Source organism: Fistularia commersonii, chromosome 7 (genome assembly GCF_037954325.1).
Source record: "Fistularia commersonii isolate RoL2024-O1a breed Wild chromosome 7, RoL_Fcom_v1.0, whole genome shotgun sequence".
NCBI classification, from domain to species: domain Eukaryota; kingdom Metazoa; phylum Chordata; class Actinopteri; order Syngnathiformes; family Fistulariidae; genus Fistularia; species Fistularia commersonii.
In genome coordinates, this window is record NC_141290.1 from 11,632,824 (window position 1) to 11,655,534 (window position 22,711).

General features: G+C 42.7%; 1 protein-coding gene across 1 annotated transcript in view; it reads left to right on the forward strand.

Annotated features, from left to right (window-relative positions):
* Positions 1 to 3,771: 3,771 nt before the first annotated feature.
* The window catches only part of asic1b (acid-sensing (proton-gated) ion channel 1b), a 219,938-nt gene continuing 200,998 nt past the window's right edge, over positions 3,772 to 22,711 (forward strand). The window contains exons 1-2 of the mRNA XM_086149811.1: positions 3,772 to 4,830; positions 21,439 to 21,634. Coding sequence (XP_086005937.1) covers positions 4,469 to 4,830; positions 21,439 to 21,634 — 558 coding nt within the window. The 5' untranslated portion in view covers positions 3,772 to 4,468. The remainder of the gene's footprint in view (positions 4,831 to 21,438; positions 21,635 to 22,711) is intronic.

The window sequence follows — 22,711 nt, forward strand, 5'->3', positions numbered from 1 at the left end:
GTATTAAATGTATGAAAATTGAGACCGGTCAGATCAGTTGTTAGCTATTAACCTATATAGGTGAGGCACGGTGGTTAGCAATAGGAATATTCTGTTCTATTCTGTTCTAAAATCTATCTATTTTTATCCTTGCTTTTGTCATTCTGTTTTCTGTTCCTATCCTTGTTATTGTCTTTGTCCTTTTAATTGTCTCTTCTATTTATATTTATACTCATATTTATTGATATTGTTATTGTTGCACTGCTGTGATAAATGTATTTCCCCTATGGGGATTAATAAAGTATTATCTTATCTTAGCTTATCTTAGCTTAGCTTATCTTAGCTTAGTTTAGCTTAGCTTAGCTTAAGAAGGCCCCTGGTTTGATTCCGACAATGGGGGAGGCTCTGTGTGTGCAAAAACACAAAACATGCAGTAGATAAATTGGAAAACCCTTGCCCAGGCCCATGAATGAGAGAGTGAATCTTCTGTCTATATGATTTGATATGAATAAATGGCAAAAAGTGAAGCAATAAACGTCATCCAATTATTCTTAATCACATACTTTAGACGCTGAGCAAGTTAATTGTGTCAAGTGTTTAAGAAAATGTGTTTAAAGTGTTTGCTCAAGTGTAAAACATGTGACACTTCGGTTTCCTGTACTTAATTCCTGCCTGTGCTGATTATTTGCCATATTTTGTCTTCTAATCTGTTTGCGAAACTTAATGCCGTCCTGCGGTGACCGGCGCTTCCAGGTAGAGGGGGCGTTACCACCCGCTGGAGTTGTCAACAAAATTTAATTGCTCAAATATCAAGATTAGTGTCAAAATTTTTATAGAAACAACCTTTCAGCAAATTTGTGAAACTAACTAGAACATTAATTTATTCATTTTTTTTAGGAGGAAATAATGACAGAGGTGTGATATTCTGTTCTGTGCCCGATAATTGTGATTCAAAATTGACTAATGATTTTTGCGTTTTAGGGACATTTCCTACTTTTCTAATGTATTTGACTTTCACTATATGGATGTTTTGACTTTATAATTAATACAAATATAACATTCTCTGAATTACATTCCCTACATTCAAGATTGCAAATTACATGCAACGACACCTGGGATCATCCCACAATCATGGCTTTATGCTATTTTGCCCCTTGTGTGTGTTTACATAGACATTTTTAAAGATTTCAGAATTTCTGTATTGCATGTTCTCCATGTCAGCGAGGGTTTCCTCCGGGTCCTCTGGTTTAGTCCCACAGATTTAAAGCATGCAGAATTTCATAAGGGGTTCAATTGAAAACCTAAATTGCCCGGATGCGGGACCCCTGCCTCTTGCCCAAAGACACCCCACTTTCACATTCAGAAGGCTGGAATTGCTCTAAGACCCACGGCGCAGTGGGAAATCCCACTTAAAACCGGAATCCCCTTTATTGGCCAAGTGTGTGCACACACACACACGCACTCACATGGAATTTGGCTCAGGTTTGTAGTCGCACAGTTGATAGGCTCCACTCATACGGCGCGCCACATTCATCCATTCACACACCTGCCATTGAAGTCGCTAACCAGGCCATCAGTAGCAACAGGGGGTGTGGATGAGGTGGCTTTCCTGGGGCAATTTAAACACCGACCCTATAGTACTGATGTGAAGGTAAACATGGTCCACAATCCAGTGTGCAGCGTATAATGAGGTTAAGTGATCAACTAATATTCCACATGAGCAAAGTTGTCAGTGGGGTAGCGCAGCGACATAAATGAATATGGATAAAAATATGTGTGTAATAATTGTAATGATAATAATGCTTCTACTACTACTACTAATGATAATGATAATAATCATAATAATGAAAGTAAAAATAACTATGACAACAAAGCAAAAACAACAACACTAATGATAATAATGATAACACTAATGATAATAGTATAACAATAATTGTAATGATACTACAACTACTACTACTACTAATAATGATAATAATGATAAGTCTGCAGTAGCAGTAGCGGAGAAGTGTGTAAGACTGGTTCAGGACATGTATGCTCGCTGTGAGACAGTGGTGAGGTGTGCTGTAGGCGTAACAGAGAAGTTCAAGGTGGAGGTGGGACTTCAGTGGGGATCAGTTCTGAGCCCTTTCTTGTTTGCAGTGGTGATGGACAGGCTGACGGATGAGGTTAGACAGGAATCTCTATAGACCATGGTGTTTGCAGATGAAATTGTGATCTGTTGTGAGAGCACAGAACAGGTTGACGAAAAGGGATGGAGGTATGCTCTGGAAAGGAGAGGAATGAAGATTAGTCGCAGCAAGACAGAGTATATGTGTGTGAATGAAAGGAACCCGAGTGGAATGGTGGGGCTACAGGGAGCGGAGGTCAAGAAGTTGGAGGATTTCAGGTACTTGTGGTCAACAGTCCAGAGTAGCGGAGAGTGTGGAAAAGAGGTGAAGCGACAGGTTCAAGCACACTGGAATGGTTGGAAAAAAGTGTCAGGGGTACTATGAGATAGAAGACTATCAGCCAAAATGAAAGGAAAGGTTTACAAGACAGTGGTGAGACCAGCGATGCTGTTTGGTCTAGAAACGGTTACAATGACGAAAAGACAGGAGGCAGAGCTAGAGGTCGCAGAGATGAAGATGTTGAGGTTCTCTTTGGGAGTGACCAGGATGGATCGGATCAGGAATGGGTCTATCAGAGGAAGAGCTCATGTTAGATTGTTAGGCCAGACTGAGATGGTTGGGTTGTGTACAGAGGAGGGATAATGAATATATTGGTAAATAGATACTGGAATTGGAACTGCCGGGCAGGAGGTCTCCAGGAAGACTAAGGAGAAGATTTATGGATGTAGTGAGAGAGGATATGAAGGTAGTTGGTGTGAAATTAAAGGATACAGCGAACAGGGTTAGATGGAGAAGGTTGATTCGCTGTGGCGAACCCTCAAGGGAAAAGCCGAAAGGAGAAGTAGAAGATGACAATGATGATAGTTTGATAATAATGAAAAAAACAACGACAATAATAACTACAACAACAACAACAACAACAACAATAATAATACAACAACAATTAGTACTACTACTACTAATAATGTAGTGCATCACAAATGTTAATGTTTACGTTAATGCTTATTTTCTGTGTCATTTTGGGGTTGCTGGGGGATAATGCGGGTATGGTTTGTGGTGCAATGAATTCTGGTTGTTTTACCTTGAATTGAGCTTGGAAAAATAGTTGTATTGTAGATTCGTGTGGCGTGACTGCGGTCAACAACAGCTATTGTGCATTAAACACTAGTGTTTTCCCTGACTACCAACGCTACAATAGTCATAATGTTAATAATAATTATAAAACTCGAGGACACTTTACAAAATAGAACAGTGGATTAAAACTAAAATAACGGATAAATTAAATTAAATAGCAACGTGTATCATTGCAGGAGCACCCGGTGGTGAACAGGCAAGTTTGCATAAGTGTAAAAAAAATTAACACTAGTGGTTTGTCTGTCGGTGTGCGATTCGTCTCGCCTTGAAATAAATTGATGAAGACGAACCATGACAGCATATTCAGGGGCACTTGGTTTTCTTCATTTATTTATTTTTTATGTTTTATTTTTTTTTCAATTTAAACCACATTCCAGAGCCTCTCATCCTCGGATGCAATTCCGAGTCAGGGCGGAGTAATTGGCTCCATTGTTGTGGAGGCAGCAGCTCGGAGGAGAAGAAGGAGGAGGAAGAGGAGGAGACGCACCGAGGCGGTGGGTCTGACGGAGCGGCTCCTCCGTGATGCAGCTGTTTACCCGGGCGGCGGGGAACGCAGGACGCTCGTAGGAGGGAAAAGGAGGAGGAAGAAGAGGAGGGTCGTTTGTGGTTCCTCATCAGAATCCATCAGCTCCTGGGAGTCCAGCAGGAGGAGCATGCAGGAGTCAATCCCTAATCCGAGGAGAATGTACGCCTAATTTCTAAAAGGGAGCGTTCGTTTTCGACACCGTGACCCCCCTTTTATTTTTTTCTTTCCCCCCCCGAGCGGAGCTCATTTTCTCTTATCTATTTTTGTTATTTTTTTTCGGGTTCGGGTGCCGCGCAGCAACTTGCAGAGTACGAGGAAGGCAGCGCGGATCCCGCGTCCGTCCGTGCGCGCTCCACGCCGGGCTGCCGATGGACCTGTGACCCCCCCACCCCCCCCTCCACCATCCCCCTCCAGCTGAGGTACAGCACCCACCCACCCCTTTCCTCTACACCGCGTGGGGATCTATTTTGTTGTAAAAAATGCTGTGACCGTGGGAGTATTCATTTTATTATATATTTAATTTTTTTTTTATATATATATTTTAAAACACCTGCTCTCTGACGCAACACTGCGTGAGAAATCCATGCGTGGAAGGGCGTGAACTTGCAGACACCCTTTGCGTTCGGGTGTGTGGAGACACCGGGGGTGGGTGGGGGGGATTAAAAAATATATATATAAAGCAAGCGCTGGTTTTTGAACCCTCAACTCCGTGGGAAAGATGGATCTGAAAGCGGACTCGGAGGACATGGACTACAAGCAGCCGGCTCCCATCGAAGTTTTCGCCAGCAGATCCACGCTGCACGGCATCTCGCACATGTTCACCTACGAACGCATGTGCGTCAAGCGCAGCCTGTGGATCCTGTTCTTTCTGGGCTCCGTGGGCGTGCTGGTGCTGGTGTGCGTGGATCGGGTGCAGTTCTACTTCCAGTACCCGCACGTCACCAAGCTGGACGAGGTGGCGGCGCCGCAGATGATCTTCCCCGCCGTCACCTTCTGCAACCTCAACTCCTTCCGCTTCAGCCGGGTGACGCGCAACGACTTGTACCACGCCGGGGAGCTGCTCGCCCTGCTCAACGGAAGGTGCGCACAGCCGTCGACCTGCTTCTTGGGTTGATCACTTGCTAACAGACCTTTCACCCCTTCAGAAACTCATCTGTAGGGGGATTTGCGTGATTTTTTTTAATTTCTTCTGTAAACCGCGCAAGATGAGACACCGACTCAACACGTGCTTGGAATATAGGCGGTTTCTTAGGTAACTGTTGATGATGTAAAACTAGGTTGGACTAAAAACACGTTTGATTGTTTAACAAGCAGGATAGATATTTAAAAAAAAAACATTTGTTTGTCCCGGGGTGAGTTTATCTTGATGCTGAGTTGTAGGTAAATACACTGAAACCGGATGTTCTGTTAAGGCCACAGTGGTTCCAACTTGTCAACTCGACCCATCCATTCAGGTTGCAAGTTTGATTTTTATTTTGTGATTCAGAGCACAAAAGTTCGGGGGAACAGCGTCTAGAGAGGATGTCTAAGCCCGAGGCTTTAACCAGGATGATTGTTTCTTTTGTAAACTAACAGTGAAGCAGTGAAGCCGTTTGTTAACATGTCGCATCCAGGATTTCCTGTTTGCATTATCATTTAAGATAAGATAAGATTGGACTTTATTGATCCCACGTTGGGGAAATTCAATAGTCACAGCAGCATTACAGGGTAGAAAAGAGTCCAAATTGGAATAATAGAAAGAATATGCACACCAAAGGTAATAGATACAAATAAACAACGCTATGTTCAGTATATACAATAACATACAAAATATGTAAAGAAACAAAAGAAATGCCTTGTGCAGAGAATGGTTACAGAAATTTCAGGTGTACAGTGGGAGATGAGTAGTAGAAATGAAAAAATACTGACGAAGGTGTCCTGGAGAATGTAAATATCTGATCTAAATATTAAAAATGCACAGATAGGAGTGGTCAATGCTCACTGATTGGCCGGCTGCTTCTATTGGAGGCTGGGCCTCCTGCTTGTGACCTCACAGAGGATCGAAAAACCTGCGTCACAGTTAATTTTACACCCCAGAAGGCTGACTTTTTTTAAAATTACTATAATAAAATATATTTATAGAGCTCCTTGTACTAAAGTGCGAGAAGGGCGACAAGTACATGAATGAACTTACGTTCACTTTATTTATCCCGGCTGTCCTGCAGCGAGGTACTGGTTCAATGCTTCCAATTAACCTTTTGCAGGTTCTTTGACTCTTTAAAAAATGTTTTTTTTTTAATTACCGCCTTTTTAAAAAGAAAGCTTCGGTTTGAGAGGTTTTCAAATATCAAGCTGGAGCTGATGTGAGAAACAAGCTTAGTATAAAAAAAAAAAAAGACCTACGTTTCAAAGTACAAGTCACACTGAAGTGCAGAGCGACATTTTAACACCTATCTCACGAGTCGTTGCTTTCGGGCCACTTAGAGAAGTGCAAAAGAACATAGCATGCAAAAGTCTCTTAAGTCTCTCAGCAAAACAAACTTGGTCTGACCTCAGCTGGGGTAAATTAGGGAAAAGGGCTTATATCTATATATATTAAAATGTATCATTTGAAGGGAAGGAATGAATTTTCACAGGGAATTTCCAGGGAAGGCTCATTTAATCTGGTTAAAGTCGCGGATCCTGTCGGCTCAGATTTACACCATGGCCCTTGAGGGACGCGGCGCGAGGGAAAGCCCGGCGCAACAACGTGAAACGCTACCTTAGCGTCAATTTGTTGGCGGTGTCTGATAAGAGCCGCGCTAAATCACCGCTCATGTGAATCTCCCCAGGTGACATCTCGGATGGGACACTTCTGCACGGGATAAGCAAAGTGATTAAGGAGAAAATGCGGCAGGTGTGACCCCCCCCCCCCCCCCCCCTTTCGTCCCCCTCATCCTGTTTTGTTAAGGATCTCATAATTGGAGAAGTGGGTTTTTAAATCTCCTGCTGATGAAATGCAGTAACAAAAGTGTGTACGACTCACATCGGCATCTAGTTTGATCCCCACTTGGACTTATGGACTTATCCAGTCATTTTGGCCAAGGCCTCCTCTAACTGTTTCAAACTTCTCATATACAGTATACGTATATATATTCTCAGTCAGTCACGGTTTGCCCCCACGTCAGAATATACGTCTGCATCGTCAGAAACAAACATCTAAATGCCATCATGAAAACATTACTTGGTGTATTTATAGCGTATTGATTGACGCAGCAGTGCAGCCTGAGGTGCAGTCGGCTGGTACCTCTGTGGTCCACACTCCCGCATGACATGAATCCAATTTTCTATTTCCATACTGAATATTGTTGTGCTGCGATCCTGACGCGCAGTGCTCGCGGCGCCGGGCCGTAACCTTACAGGGGAGGCGCCGCTTAACATCCCTCCCGGGTGGAATTCTTGCTCTCCACCTAGATTTTCACCTTTGTTCCGTCATCCTGTGGGGAATTTATCTCTGTGTGTTTGTCGCAACGGCCGTAATGGCGAGCCATTAAGATATCAATGCCGGCCGAGAATTTATTAAGGCAGGTGTCCTTGAAGCATTTGAAAGTGAGATGCACCCAGCAGGGCAAATAACGCTGAATAAACAGAGGAGGAAGAGGAGAGCAACGGTTTGCTGCTCCGAAAGTCCTCAATTCTGGAATATATAGTGGAGGGCGGGATCTAAGCGGAGGCAATTAACTGGTGTCTCATAAGCTGTGTGATGAGCAAGTCTTTATCCCCATGTAATTAGAGATGTTTGTCGAGTTACAGAGTTGCATCACTCATTAACATTTTCATCCCTCCCTGTGTTTCTTGCCCTGCCTTCCATTTTGGCCTGGGGGGAGAATGGCTTTCTCGCTGAACAGTACTGTTCAGCGAACCGTAAAAGCCTAAATTTTGATTCGTGCAACACCACTCCAGCACATTTTCTGCAGGTGTTAACTTGTCTGGGTACGGGTGGGAAAATTCCCTGTTACAGGACAAGGCTGTTTATAGCACATTAGCTTAATGCAGGTGTGTAACACCCAGGACCCAGACTTCATGCTGTGGCTGTGAGTGCATGTAATCTGCCTGACTGCAGTCAGGCACATGGTATTTACTGAAACATTGTGCTGGACCTTCATCAAGTTATGGTTTTAGAAGTTCTACTAAACCCGAAGGAATGAAAACTCACATTCAGGGAGATGTTCATGCGTTAATTATCAGCATCGATACTGCTTATCCTGCACCCAAGGTTGTAGGGCTGCTGTCCTAGTTGTCATTGGGCGAGAGGCATGGTTAACCCCAGACACGCACACACATATATATATATATATATATCAAGTAATTTTAAATGCAATTTGTTTTAAGGAATTAAAAAAGCACGTTCACATTCGTTCTTTTTTTGTGTGTCCACAGTAGACGGGCGGCTCTGCAGCGTATGTGTACAGGAACGCAGTCCCAAGCATCGTTCCATCCATCATTCCCACAATTAATGTACTCATTATCCTAATATAGACCAGAAAAATCGATGGATCTTCATCAGCTGCAAAGCCAAGTCTTGTAATGCTGTTATTTGCGTTTGCAAATGGTAGAACCCCACCGTGTGCTCTTTTTTTTTTACTACACAAATGGAGGCCACTGGTAAATGCTGACCCTAACAGGTTGTTCAGAATAAGAAACCCTGATGAGGATTAAGGTACATCATAGCTGAGGTCAGTGTTTGTGCTCCTTGTACTGTTGTTGCTTTTTTTTGCCATGGTTACGGTGAGAATAATCTCCCCCTCCTTTGCAAAATTTCAAATTGGAGATCACAAATGTGACTCTTATAACCAGTGTCCTCGCATTACCTCCACTGGCTCAACGGCACCCTTGTCGGACCTTCTCGCTGTCCCCCTTTTGCACAGGTCACAGATGGAGGCTGCATAACAACTGAAAGTGCATTGTAAATGCTACTAGTATAGGTATAGTTCAGTCTTCTCCTCCTTTTGGCTTTTCCCTTTAGGGGTCGCCACAGCAAATCAACCTTCTCCATCGAACCCTATTCACTGTATCCTCCTCTCTCACACCAACTACCTTCATATCCTCTCTCACTACATCCATAAATCTTCTCTTTGGTCTTCCTCTAGACCTCCTTTCTGGCAGCTCCAATTCCAGCATCCGTCTACCAATATATTCACTATCCCTCCACTGTACATGACCCAGCCATCTCAGTGTGACTTCTTTGACTTTCTCTCCAAAACATCCACCATGTGCTGTTCCTCTGATGGACTCATTCCTGATCCTATCTTTCCCAGTCACTCCTAAAGAGAACTTAGCATCTTCATCCCTGCAACCTCTAACCCTGCCTCCTGTCTTTTCGTCATTGTTACTGTTTCTAGGCCATACAGCATCACTGGTCTCACCACTGTCTTGTACACCTTACCTTTCATTCTGGCTGATCGTCTTCTGTCACATACTATCTCTCACACTTTTCTTCAACCATTCCAACGTGCTTGAGCCCGTCTCTTCACCTCTTTTCCAACCTCTCCGCAACTCTGGACTGTTAATCCCAAGTGCCTGAAATCCTCCAACTTCTTGATGTCCACTCCCTGTAGCCACACCATTCCACCCGGGTTTCTGTCATTCACACACATATACTTTGTTTTGCTGCGACTAACTTTCATTCCTCTTCTTTCCAGAGCATACCTCCACCTCTCTAGTTTTTCCACAACCTGTTCCCTACTCTCACCACAGGTTGCAATGTCATCTGTAAACATTATGGTCCATGGACATTCCTGTCTGACCTCATCCGTCAGCCTGTCCATCACCACTGCAAACAAGAAGGAGCTCAGAGCTGATCCCTGATGAAGTCCCACCTCCACCTTGAACTTCTCTGTTACCCCTACAGCACACCTCACCAGTTTCTCACAGCTAGTGTACATGTCCTGCACCAGTCTAACATACTTCTCTGTTACTCCAGACTTCCTTATACAATACCAGAGTTTCTCTCTTGGCACCCTGTCATATGCTTTTCTCGGTCCACAAAAACACAGTGCAGCTCCTTTTTGCCTTTTCTGTCCTTCTCTATTAGCATTCACAAAGCAGATACTGCATCTGTAGTACTCTTTCGAGGCATGAAGCCACACTGCTGTTCACAAATGCAGACTTTTGCTCTCAGTCTAGTTTCCACTACTGTCAAAGTTGTCAAATGTACGGCCCACGGGCCAGTCCCGGTCTGACAAGGGGGTTCAATCCAGCTCATGGAATAAATCTAAAATTTGTGACAAATACAATAAAATCATGAGCTACTTTTTTTTAAAATAAAAATGCAGTTCCTATATTGTCTGCTAGGGGAACACTGTTTTAGTCATTGTTTGCAACATGGCACAACACTAAGTGACTCAGAACTTTCAGCAGATGGCAGCAAGGTGGCTTCTGGGTCTGCAAATAGCATTTTGTCTTATTGTTAGAAATGTACTTGCTTTTCTGTTGCCCCAACACCCTGATCAGCAAGATGTCATTGTAAAAAAAGAGAAAAGTGGGCATTGACCGTAGGGTTTTCCAAAAAAGAACAAAATAATGTTTTCCTAACAAACTCCTCCTTCAAGATAACTCCTACTCCATTTCTCTTCCTATCAGAACCATGATAGTACAACTTAAAGCCTGCTCCTAAGTTTCTAGCCTAACTACCTTTCTATCTGGTCTCCTGGACAAACAGTATATCCACCTTCCTTCTCTGCATCATGTCAACCAACTCTCTATCTTTTCCTGTCATAATCCCAATATTCAAAGTCCCTACTCTTGGTCCCAGAATCTGGCCCTTCCTCTCCTCTCTCTGCTTCCGAACTCGCCTTCCTCCTCTCCTTCTTCGACCCACAGTCACCCATTTTCTATTGGTTCCCTGTAGGTCATGGGTACCAATGGCTGCCGTTGTTGTCCCGGGCCTCGACCAATTCGGTATGAGATTATTAGGTCTGATTCGCATGTTTGGTTTAGGTGAAAGTTTTATGCCGGATGCCTTTCCCGATGCAACCTTCTGCGTTTATGCGGGCTTTGGACCAGCTCAGGGAGACACTGGCCCGTGACGCCCTAAGACTGCATTAGTACAGGTATATTTCAGTATAAATGAATAATCTTTTTAATAATAAAATAGCAATTATTTGCCACTTTTTCATTGTAGGAGCTTTTTGCAGCACCTTATAGTGTCTCCGGAATCAGGGACCTCAGTTCATTCAGCCCTTTAAGCTCCGATTTTACAGCAGGGTCTTTTTACAGTACTATAGGAACTCATACGGTGATTGATGGAACTCATAAACCACACCCTTTGTCAGATACTTCTTGTTTTTTACTTCTGTTTTCTTGTAAAATGCAAGAAAATGGACAGAACCAGTGAGAATTGGACTGACAAAGAGGTCCGAGCCCTTTTGGCCTGCTACGCCGCAAAAAGGCTTCTGGGGCCTGCAGCACAACATGAACATTTTTGGCAACACAAATATGTTAGTTTGCTAACGGCAGGGTTTTTCACAGAGCAAAGGCATGCAAGGAAAAAATGAAAATTTTGAGGCATCTGATAGTATAGTTATTATTCCTGTCATGTAGATCATGAATGTTGTGGCAAATTTGTCCGTACCATCTGGTTTGATTTGAGTACGGCGTTTAAGGTACATATAAACTATAAAGTAAAAGGTTCCCTTGGAGTAACAAAATTCAAGCTGAGCCGAAAGCAGCTGAAGTGTGTAGGCATTGTCCGTTAGTGATTCCGCACCAAAGGTTTTAGGAGTAATTAGTTTTATTTAACCCATTTAAATGTTCGATTGTATCTGTTCTATCCAGCTTTCTGTAAATGTAATGACATTTAAATACTCAGCTGTTATTTTTTTTCTGTCTTAGTATGTAGTGCCAGCTTGACAGCAGTGAGATCTGGGGGAATATGACTGTTTCGGTGCCTGTCTCACCCCCGTGGTGATGGGAGTCCGTTCCAAACACTTTGGAGATTATGGAAACGCTAACTTCAGCATTCGACCTGCCATTTTTTTTTTCTAGGGGGTGGAGGTAAAAAAGACAAAAATCAATCATCATCTCATTATGTAGATAGAAGTTCAGTCACACTTGGCAGTGCAGAACATTGGGGGTAAATTGCTTTGTTTTATGTGACACAAGCAATCTGGTGATTAGCAGAACAGAGGTGGAATTTGAGCAACTGTTAATATAAAAATGTGGTTGATCAGCTTGTTAAAGTCAGATAAACTAGTTTTTTTTTTTGTTTTGTTTTCTGCTTACTCACTCCTGCAGTCCGAACATGCTCCCTGAGCTTGCAAACATGCTCTAAATCGACCTGAGCTGCTGAATGCGGTGCGTGATTACCTGGAAGTGTGCCGCCTCAGCAGGAGCGCAGATTCTAATCACAACTTTGAAGGATGCTTGGAGGCGGGGGGGGACTTATTCATTTTTTTTCAATGTTTTGTGTACTTTGCTTCCCTGCCTAATACCAGCCGTGATTGGTTCCAGGACCTCTGCGACCCTCCGTGCAGGATTAGTATGGCTAATGAATGAATGTTTGCCTTTATCATTTTGATTATTTACCAGGATTTAACAGGGGGCGGTGCATCTGCCTCACAGCGAGAAGGTCCCTTGTTTCAACTGTGACTGGAGAATTTCTGTGTGGGGTTTGCATGTTTTTCTCGTGTTTGCATGGGTTTCCATCGGGTTCTCTGGTTTCCATCCACAGTCCAAAAACATGAAAAAAAAACTCTGACCGATATGAGATTTAAATACTACTCAAAGTAAAATTCACAATTTTCCTTGAACTGCATACACATTTCCTGCGTTTCCTTTGTTTTGGTATTTCCTGACAATTTAAATGTAATAATTGGGTCATTCTTAACGAAACAGTTTGGAATGGGTGGAGAAAACAGTCAGGAATAGAATGCCAGAATGGAAGAAGGGGTGGACAAGATAGTGGTAAGACCAGTGATGCTGTATGTGCTGTATGGTCAAGAAAAAGTTACTATGACGAAAAGACAGGAGGCAGAATTGGAGGTCGCCGAGATGAAGATGTTGAGGTTCTCTTTGGGAGTGACGGTCAGGAATGAGTCCATCAGAGGGACAGCACATGTTAGATGTTTTGGAGAGAAGGTCAGAGAAGCCAGACTGAGATGGTTGGGTCGTGTACAGAGGAGGGATAGTGAATATGTTGGTAGAGGGATGCTGGAATTGGAGCTGCCAGGCAGGAGGTCTTGAGGAAGACCAAGGGGAAGAGACGATGAGAGACGATGTGAAGTTAGTTGGTGTGAGAGAGGAGAATACAGAGAATAGGGTTCGATGGAGAAGGTTGATTCGATGTGGCGACCACTGAAGGGAAAAGCCCAAGAGAAAAGAAGGAAAATTGGGTCATTCTTGAAGAAAAGAGAATACCAGGGTACTTTTGGCATTTTCCACCATAATTTAGAAAGCAGTCTATTGTTGAGACGGACACTATTTTGAGAAGTTGATGGTAAATTATCACAGTTGGATAGTGCTGATTTGCAATATACTGTGCAGCTCTTGACCGCTCCGGTAACCGTTAGACTTTTCATCTGTGCGCTCGCCGCTAGTATTATCTGTTGATTGTCATTTCTTCAGTTGTCTGAGCAGTTCTAAGAATTGTCTAGCTCAAATTTCATTCTGGAACCTATGCTCCCCGACGGGAACCATCTTAGCTTTGCATTCACACAGGCAGTAAAGGATCCGGTGTGACGAAAGCATCTGCGATGTGTCCCTTCAAGGGCACACTCAAAAAAAAAGATGTGTTTTATTTGCAAAGCAAAGAAGAGGGAGGCTACAGTGACGGCGCCTTGGACTCTCAAATGTCTCAGAGTGTTTTTATTCTCTTCTTGCATTGCTTTGCTGTGTGAAAACCCTGGCTTTGGCTATCTCAATACTTGAGGTGTTATGCTGCAAGCTCTGGAAATCCCTCTGTAGCGTAGCAGGACAGACTCGCTTGGACCTCTTCGGCGGTCCATTTCTCACTGGTTCTGTCCATTTTGTTGCAAGAAATTAGCTGACCAGCGATCACAATAGTTTTTAAGGTTTTCAGTCCGCAATCTACAAGAAGTATCTGTTCATGGGCGTTGCTTATGAGTTCTACCAAGCACCTATGGTACATGAGTTGCCATGAAAGTGTACAGAGTCCCTACTTTGGAGCAGTAGCTAAAATGGTTTTGGAGCTGACGTCCATGGTCCCTGGGCCCAATTACCTCTCAGGGACAAATAAAGTTTCTTCTGATTCTGACTCTGGTCCGAATGCACCAAGAAACGGCTTTGTTCCTGAAAAGGTCCTCGGAACAGCAATAGGTTCCTACAGCAGGAAAATAGCTTTTATAAAGCACTCATCAATCATACGCTCCGCATTGCCTCGCGGCTTATTATTATTTGGCTTGGGAACTGGAGTCCTATGTCTTTTTAAACATGTATCAAAATGCGGCAGCGAGAAATCTGCATTCAGGTACTCCGTGCTATCTGATCCTTGTTTAGCGGGAGTTTAATTGGCGCTAATTACCTGAGATTATTTCCAGATCTTTGCGGACTCGTACTGCCCGTGGGGTTAACACCATCTTGCTATAGTCGGAAGAAAACTGGGAAGCAGAGTTTACTGATTCAGCTAATAAGGGCATGAAGTCATGGAGATGTGTGGCTTTGAGACCAGTCCCTGATCTCTGTTTTTAGCCCTCTTTGGTGAATAATTGTTTGTCGTATTCTTTTCTCCTTCCCCGGAGGTTTTGAAGTGACGCAGTAGCTCCCTTATCCCTCTTTGCCCCTGCAAGAAAATTTAAGTGTTTGCGCCTCATAATCCAATTGAGTCTCTCCCGCCTCGAGGAAGTCAGTTTGGTGTGATTGCTTTAGGGGAGCGGTGGAAGGGCAATATTAAGGATGTTCCAGAATTATTGTGACGCCACGTGCGAGAACTAAGGTCTTCTCTGACTCTCAGTTCCCAGTAAAGCATCTTAAGTGGCCTTCTGTTAGCTTTGTTTTGCCTATGAGGCAGGAGTTCAGGATATAATTGCATTACACTCAGAAATATCTCATTTCAGGCTGTATCTTCTTAGAATAATCCATGGCGATGCTGGGTCCAAGTCTCCGTGATGGACCATAATACTTAGCCGGTTTTCAAAAATGTGCTTTTATGAACCCTCGGTGATGAAACATTTGTGAAGCGGAATGTAACATTGGATAGCGAAAATACAAGAAATGGACACAATGTTAGTGTGAGTAAAAACGGATTTGTGTCTAAACTTGTTTCACAGTCACTGCCAGAAATGACAGGCTCTGATATCTTAAATCTCAGTGTGTCTCCTTGGAGATTTTATTGCGGTTTCGGGATAGAATATTCATTGTGATGCAGGAGATGGGAAGTGATTTTATCAATACTTTAGAGTTACTGAATGTTTCCAGCTATTCTGTGAGCTGATTGTATCCATACCGTTACTTTAGCGCAGACCATTAAGTCCCCTTAAGAGAGACCCTCTTGAAATGGTAGTTCATAATCTTTTTGTAATAATTTTTATATATTTTTGTGAATTTAGATGTGGGAAATATAAACTTAAAATCGGAAGTGTGTATTAATCAATATTTCCAGTTGCTTCAAGAGGTCACAATTCTCTGGCAAACTTATTTTGGTCGATCGAACTTTAGTTTAAGATCCCTGGATCCAAATAACTTCTTTGTTTTAAAGCTTATTTTTCTCAAGTGTTAGCTGCCAGGTTGGCTTTGCATCTTTTATATGTACCATAAGTCATGGAACAAAGAAGGGGGGAGTTAAATTTTATTAAAGTGGAAAATACCTTCGTGATGGTAGTGGATAATCTTAGTTTATCTAGAGATGGAGTGATCAAATATCCTAAATCCCCTGTAAATGTTATGCTGTTTTGATAAACCGCCAAATTTAGAGGCTGTTTTTGGAAGATGATGGGAAGAGGTGTTCGATGTGCTCAGCATCTATGCAACCGGAGCCCCTAACGAGATCGCAGGTGTCATGTCATTAAATACAAATCGCCATCAAAGCGCATCATGAATATGCAAAGTTTAGTTGCATGTAATAAATGTGCTTGGTCTCTGGCTCATCAACAGACTCCCATATCCTCTGGTAATGGAGTGCCCCATGAGTGACAGGCAAACAGCCAAATACTTAACAGGTGGGTTGTTTGATTGCACCATTGACACAACAGAAACAGCCTGGTTGGAGAAAATGAGCACAGATGGTGAGAGGATTGCCCAGGACAGGTCATCCCACCAGTGTGTCGTTGGAGCTGGGCAATGTACTGAATATCGACTAACTCATTTAGAATTTTTAAAGTGTATCGATTTTTTTTTTTTCAAATTCAGTGATTAATTTTATCCCAACATTATACTGATTGAATTTATAATTTCAGGTGACATGGTGGCGCAAGCAGTTCCTGCTTCCGCATCTTTCGTATCTGAATGGAATCTGTGGAGTTTCCATGTACTCCTCCAAGTTCTCTGGTTTCCTACCACAATCCAAAAATATGTTGTGAGTTCACTGAAAAGCCCTAAACTGCACAGTGTGAATGTTTTTACATTTCTATCTGTGGCTCTGTGATGGCCTAATGAAAGCCGGGATGGACTGGAGCATCCCTGCGACCCGAAGATAAGCGGCACAAATAATAAATGCATGAAGATTTAGTTAATCGCTTCTTCCTCTCTGATTTAACTTTTTTAAATCAATGGAAAATGCCATCACCCAAAGGGTATAATGATTCTTTATCTTTTTGGAAAATCGAAAAAAAAAATCCAGTAAAAGCTATGAGCTATTTGATTTGTAAGAAGCTGCATTTAAAAAAAAAAAAAAAAGATGAGTCAAACATCTCAAGATTGCGGTGGCAGGAATATAATTAGTGTAAATGCCAATGAGATGAGCAGACATTATCGTTGAAGCAATCAATTAATTATCATTATTAAAAGTATTAAATAACTAAATCAAAGTGCTGTGATACGACACATTGCCACGGTATTGTAGATATTAATTCTAGTATCAAAGGTGATTGCAGAGAGCCAGTGGAAACACTCTCAGGGTTGAGATTTGAAGGTTGTGCATTTCTGCTGCCTGAACAATATTCTCCCTTTTCTGTGTCTCATCATAATTTTTATTAACTATTCGAAATATAAAGCACCTCAGGCTCCCATCACTCATTGGTTTCTTCAGAATTGTTGGCAGCGAACATTTCAAATTAAAGCACTCGCTGCAGAGGAGTTTGCTTTTCTCTCTGTGTAGCATGTAAAAAAGCTTTTGTCTTGAGCTTCTCACATGTCTTGAAATTCGTTTGGGACCATGGTTGGGAACATATTACCCGTTGAATATTAAGATGGTGCTCATAGAGGAAAAGCAATAGTTCCTTTTTTCTAATCACGCGGCATCTCACATTATTCTATTCTCACTATTGCAAAGAGACAATCCTATTGCAAATCTCATTCGCAAGCTGTAACAAAGCTTGACCTTGTGGATTTGCAAAAAAAAAAAAAAAAAAAGTTGCATTTAAGATTTACGACCAATTATGGATTGAAATATTGGCCATATACATGAGAAACAACTCTGCTGTCAGCATCCACAAAGTCATTCGCAGATTTATTGTCAGAGGGAAAGGATACTGATCAGCCTCTGTGGGTCTTAAATGTAGTTTCTACCTTCAGGACACATTTGCATTTAGCGACGTAAATGGAGCTCAACAAGATGATAACAAATGTGAGCCTTGTTTTAGCACAGCACCTACTGACTCAGAACCAGTTGAGTTGAACTATAGCAGTCTTTAACTTACCCAAAGGGTTTTTGTCCTTGCAAAACATTCAAAATTTCCCCCACGCCTGCACAGTGATGTTCGTGCCTTGGATGGCCAATCACTCAGCAGGGGTCGTCGTCGGTTGTGTGTTCTCTGAAGAGGGCCACCGCACATAATTGAGGTTAATCTCCCGGTGAATAACCGGGAGCAGATGCAAAGTCGACGGTGGCTGTGGGGAAAAGGCTTTTTCATATAGGGCTGCGTTTTGATATTTCAACTGTTTGTATGCATTTAATTTGTGCTCATAATCATGGAGATTTTTTTGTTTTGTGCATGAAGGGAAAAAACAGGGTTCCTCACCTCCAGTACACTTTTTACGATTGGCTTTGACGCATAGCTTTACAGTCGTGCCCAAAAGTTTTGAGGGTGACACAACCATAGAAACATCTGGCAAACACCTAAAAACCCTGAAGGAATTGACTTTGTGAAAGTGAAATTCTCAAAACTTTTGGCCATGACTGTACTCATCTCTGTAAAAGCTGACTTCCCTTTTAATCAACTATTTCTTAATTTTCTCACAGTTGGTCAGTCAAATATTGAGAAGTGCAAATATTAGGGAGCAGTACTTTGTGGAAACCCTGCCTGTTAAGTTGTTTTTGTCCAATATCAGACCTTAACCACTGCGATATGTTTGGTTTTTAAATGGTAGCGGAATTCCTCATGTCGCTGTTTGTGTCGCCCTGCACACGGTTCATGTTTGAGACTGAGATTGTGCGGGATTTTGAGTTTGTTCATGCAAATGTATCTTGCACCCTCATGTGCTGTCAGTGTTTTTAAATATCAAACATGCTTTGGTTCAAGTGATCTAATTCAAGCATAAGTTTTGTTTCATTTCTAGGACATGTATGCTAGCTGTGAAACAGTGGTGAGGTGTGCTGTAGGGGTAACAGAGAAGTTCAAGGTGGCGGTGGGACTTCGTCAGGGACCTTGATATTTGCAGATGATATTGTGATCTGTAGTGAGAGTAGGGAACAGGTTATGGAAAATCTAGAGAGGTGGGGGGATGCTCTGGAAAGGAGAGGAATGAAGGTGTGTCGCAGCAAGACAGAGTATATGTGTGTGGATGAGAGGTACCCGGGTGGAACGGTGAGGCTACAGGGAGTGGCGATCAAGAAGTTGGAGGATTTCGGGTACTTTAGGTCAACAGTCCAGACCAGCGGAGAGTGTGGAGAAGAGATGAAGAGAGGGGTTTAAGCAGTTTTGAATGGTTGGAGAAAACTGTCAGAGGTACTATGAGATAGAAGACAATCAGCCAGAATGAAAGGAAAGGTGTATTAGACAGCGGTGAGACCAGTGATGCTGTATGGTCTAGAAATAGTGAAAATGACCAAAAGACAGTAGGCAGAGCTGGAGGTCGTAGAGATGAAGATGCTATGGTTCTCTTTGGGACCGGGATGGATAGGATCAGGAATGAGTCCATCAGAGGAACAGCACATGTTAGATTGTTAGGCCAGACTGAGATGGTTGGGTCATGTACAGAGGAGGGATAGTGAATATATTGGTAGACGGATGCTGGAATTGGAGCTGCCAGGCAGGAGGTCTTGAGGAAGACCAGAGGGAAGATTTATGGACGTAGTGAGAGAGGATATGAAGTTAGTTGGTGTGAGAGAGGAGGATACAGAGAATAGGGTTAGATGGAGAAGGTTGATTCGCTGTGGCGACACCTGACGGGAAAAGCCCAAAGGAAAAGATGAAGGAGTTTCGTATGCTTTCTATTCATGCGTTTACTATATGGTAGTGGTAGATGCTATTTTGTTTCCAGGGCTGTCTGACCCATTGGTTTGGATGCGTCACTGCATCAAGTATATCATCACCTGCACCTGCCCCCTCCCAACACACACACACACACTGTATGCAGGATAAGAGGTTGGGCTATTGAATGTATGAATGTTTTTACATGCATTTACTGGTTGTGAAGTGCCTTCATTCTATATTATAGCACTATAAATGTTGTTATCCACTCAAAGCAAAAGCAGTTTGCCACCATAGTAAATTCGAGCTATTAGGCTGAGCCATTAACATGCCTATATAAAGATAAACATGCCCCCGCTTAAGTAATGACCCCCCCACTTGTTACCACACTTGGTGGTGGGTATGTCAGCACTTAGCTGCTAGTTTTGGATGTACATGAACAGAATGTTAAAGCATTCCAATTGCACATTTGTGAAAATTGCAGGTGGATTTATGTACATACCCTGATCTCTTCAGAGGCCAATTTTAGTTGTCTCAGACTTTGTCAATCGGTTCTACAAGAAATGATGTGCAAGGCAAACATTTTCAATGCACATTTTAATTTTGAAGGTCGCACTTCACTCTTATGTGCCAATGCCTGATTTGAATCATGAAATTTTATTAAACTAAACCAGACACATAATAGAAATAAGCAGCCTTAATATTCACTATAAACGCAATCTGTCCATCTAACTATCATCTGCTGCTTATCCTGCACTCAGGGCGATTGGGTCAGAAGTGGGGTCCACCTGGACTCATCGCAATTGACAATTGAGGGCCACATATACAGACAAACAACCAGTCACTCACTCACCCACTGATTCAAGGCAATTTTCCCAATCAACTTGCATGTTTTTGGAATGCGGGAGGAAAATGGAGAACCCGGAGGAAACCCACACAGAAAGGTCCCCTTGTTAGAATCGAACCAGGGTCCTGCGCTAACCACTGTGCCACCGTGCGGTATTATTACTTCGCTAGAATGGAAATGCAATGATGAATACCCAGTTGCTGCATTATAAATGGTTTACTCATCAGTAGTTTTCTTTGGAAGAAATGTCTTTTGAAACTTGAGGAACTCAAGTTTCAATCTTGCTTAACTTTGCCGCTCAGACATTTTGTTGCAGTTTTCAGTCGGATTGCTGGTCAAGTGACATTTCACTTTAACCCCGAATTTTCTATAATCTCGATCATTATAATCCCCTGTTCCCCCTTCTCAATGTAAATCACTATCATTCATTGGGTTTTAGTCTTTTCCCAAAGGTATTTCCATTGATAAAATTCAATATAGTTACACTTGTCCAACTGTGTGCATGTGGAAAGCAAAATAAAACTATCCGTCAGGCCATTCACGTAATGTATGATATCACTGTCTTAGTCATCAGAAGTTATAATGACTGTTGACCGAAATAATTCTAGTGACCTCACTCGTGTAATGACGCAGTTTCTTTTTCTTAGACGTTCCTTTTCGTTTGTTCACTGATGGCAGAAGCAGATATTGCTTCTTTTGTTCCCATTGAAATCCCATACAGCTGTGAAATAGGTCTGACGTGAGGGTCAGATGTGTCCACATCCTGATCGCCTTGACCAGAAAATATTGACTGTAATCGAAGTACAGTCAACAATTAACAATGACAACATAATGTTAGCATGACCCACATTTAGCACAAAAATAACCTTCAAGGATTTTCAGGTCTCTTCAGAAAAGAAGTTTTAAACACTGCCTTCTGAATGGAGTTGGGTTGAAGCATGGCTTCCTCGTTCACAGTTGTCATGACAATGACCTCTTTCCTCTTCGCTTTGTTCGTCTGCATTCCCGATGCATCCTCAAATTCTGATGTGACGTTGGTTGCTGTGGTCACCGCCATGATTGGCCGGTCGGCTTCTGCGATCAAAAGAACAGTTCAAAAACGGAGACAGTAACTGGGACTCATTAAACAATAAAAAAGGTTTTGAAGAGGTGTTTTAATGGGTCTGCCGAGAGGGGTCCTCATGCACACTTAAACATGCACACTTAATCACAGTGCTGTTAAGCTAATTTTACACCATTATTTGAAAGGAGTGTAAGCTAACGATGTTATTGGGCAAATGAATAGTAAAAGGTTTGGCTCTCGCATTTCACCAATCTTACTCAATCAAAAGTGATTAATTTGCACTTTCCTTCACCCAGGTATGAGATACGGGACCCGCACCTGGTGGAGGAAAACGTCCTGCAAGTCCTGAAGGAGAGGGCCGACTTTGACAACTACAAGCCTCGTCCGTTCAACATGCGTGAATTCTACGACCGCACCGGTCACGACATTAAGGACATGCTGCTCTCCTGTTTCTACCGGGGCATGGAGTGCAGCGCCGAAGACTTCAAAGTGGTGAGTGGAGAGTTTTCGACGGTTCCTCGTTCTCCGTGTGGCCCACGGAGGTTTGCCGCAAAGACCCCGCTGAGAGCAGTCAATATCGGTATGGCTTACTGTTACGCCTCTGTTGGGCCACTGCAATGAAAGGCAGGATACATGAGGGGTCCTCTTGCTTTCAACACCTCATGAATTAAATTACCCATAATTTTCTTTCCCAGTTGTTCTGTCCACTTCCTCTTGCGCTCCCTTCAAAACCCCTGGGGGCCTAAGCATTACTAAGTCAACACCTCCGTATAGTGATACACGCCAAGTATCTAAAAACAAATCTGCCGTTGTGCCTGCAGGCTACCTTCTTTGTGATAGCATAGCATCTTTGAAAGGTTAAGCAATGCTCTTCTGAACCATGGTTCAGTGCCATAACACATTTATGAGCTGTAGGAAGTGGGGGGAAAAATTGACAAATCTTCTGGGAGGGTTTGTTTTTCTCATCTATTGGACAGCTACGGACATTCAGTTATTACTTGGAGCCTGTGTGACCTTTATATCAGCTGTACATTGTGAAGATTCATCGGATGGAGCAGCAGTAAACAAACACTAAGTTGTCTAGAACGCATGGGGTTTCTTTTGTGCTGCAAAATGTTGGAAGAAAAAAGAATAAACAAATCTTTTGATGCACAACATGAGTGACCTTCCTCTACATCCAGACACTAACTGTGTGGTGCGGGATACGCCAAATGGTGGGCAAGGTTTTTATTCAAGCTTGCTTGCTGAATAATGCTGATTACTGTAGCTGGAAATGGGTTTGAGATTGTAAGTGTGGTGTTTTGCTGTACGGGGACTTTGCGGGTCTGTAATAATGTTTTGGCAACAGAACCGATATACCCTTTTGAGTTTGTTGCAATGGGCACCCACATTTTTTTAATCAGAGAGAGCCATTTTATTCATTCTATCATTCTTTACTGCTTATCCTGCACTGGCTGGCGGGAGGCTGGAGCCAATTCCAGCTGACATTGGACTGGGGTATGCTCAGTCACAGGGCTGACACAGAGACATACAACTATTACAGCAATCTCCAATTAAGATAACTCAAAT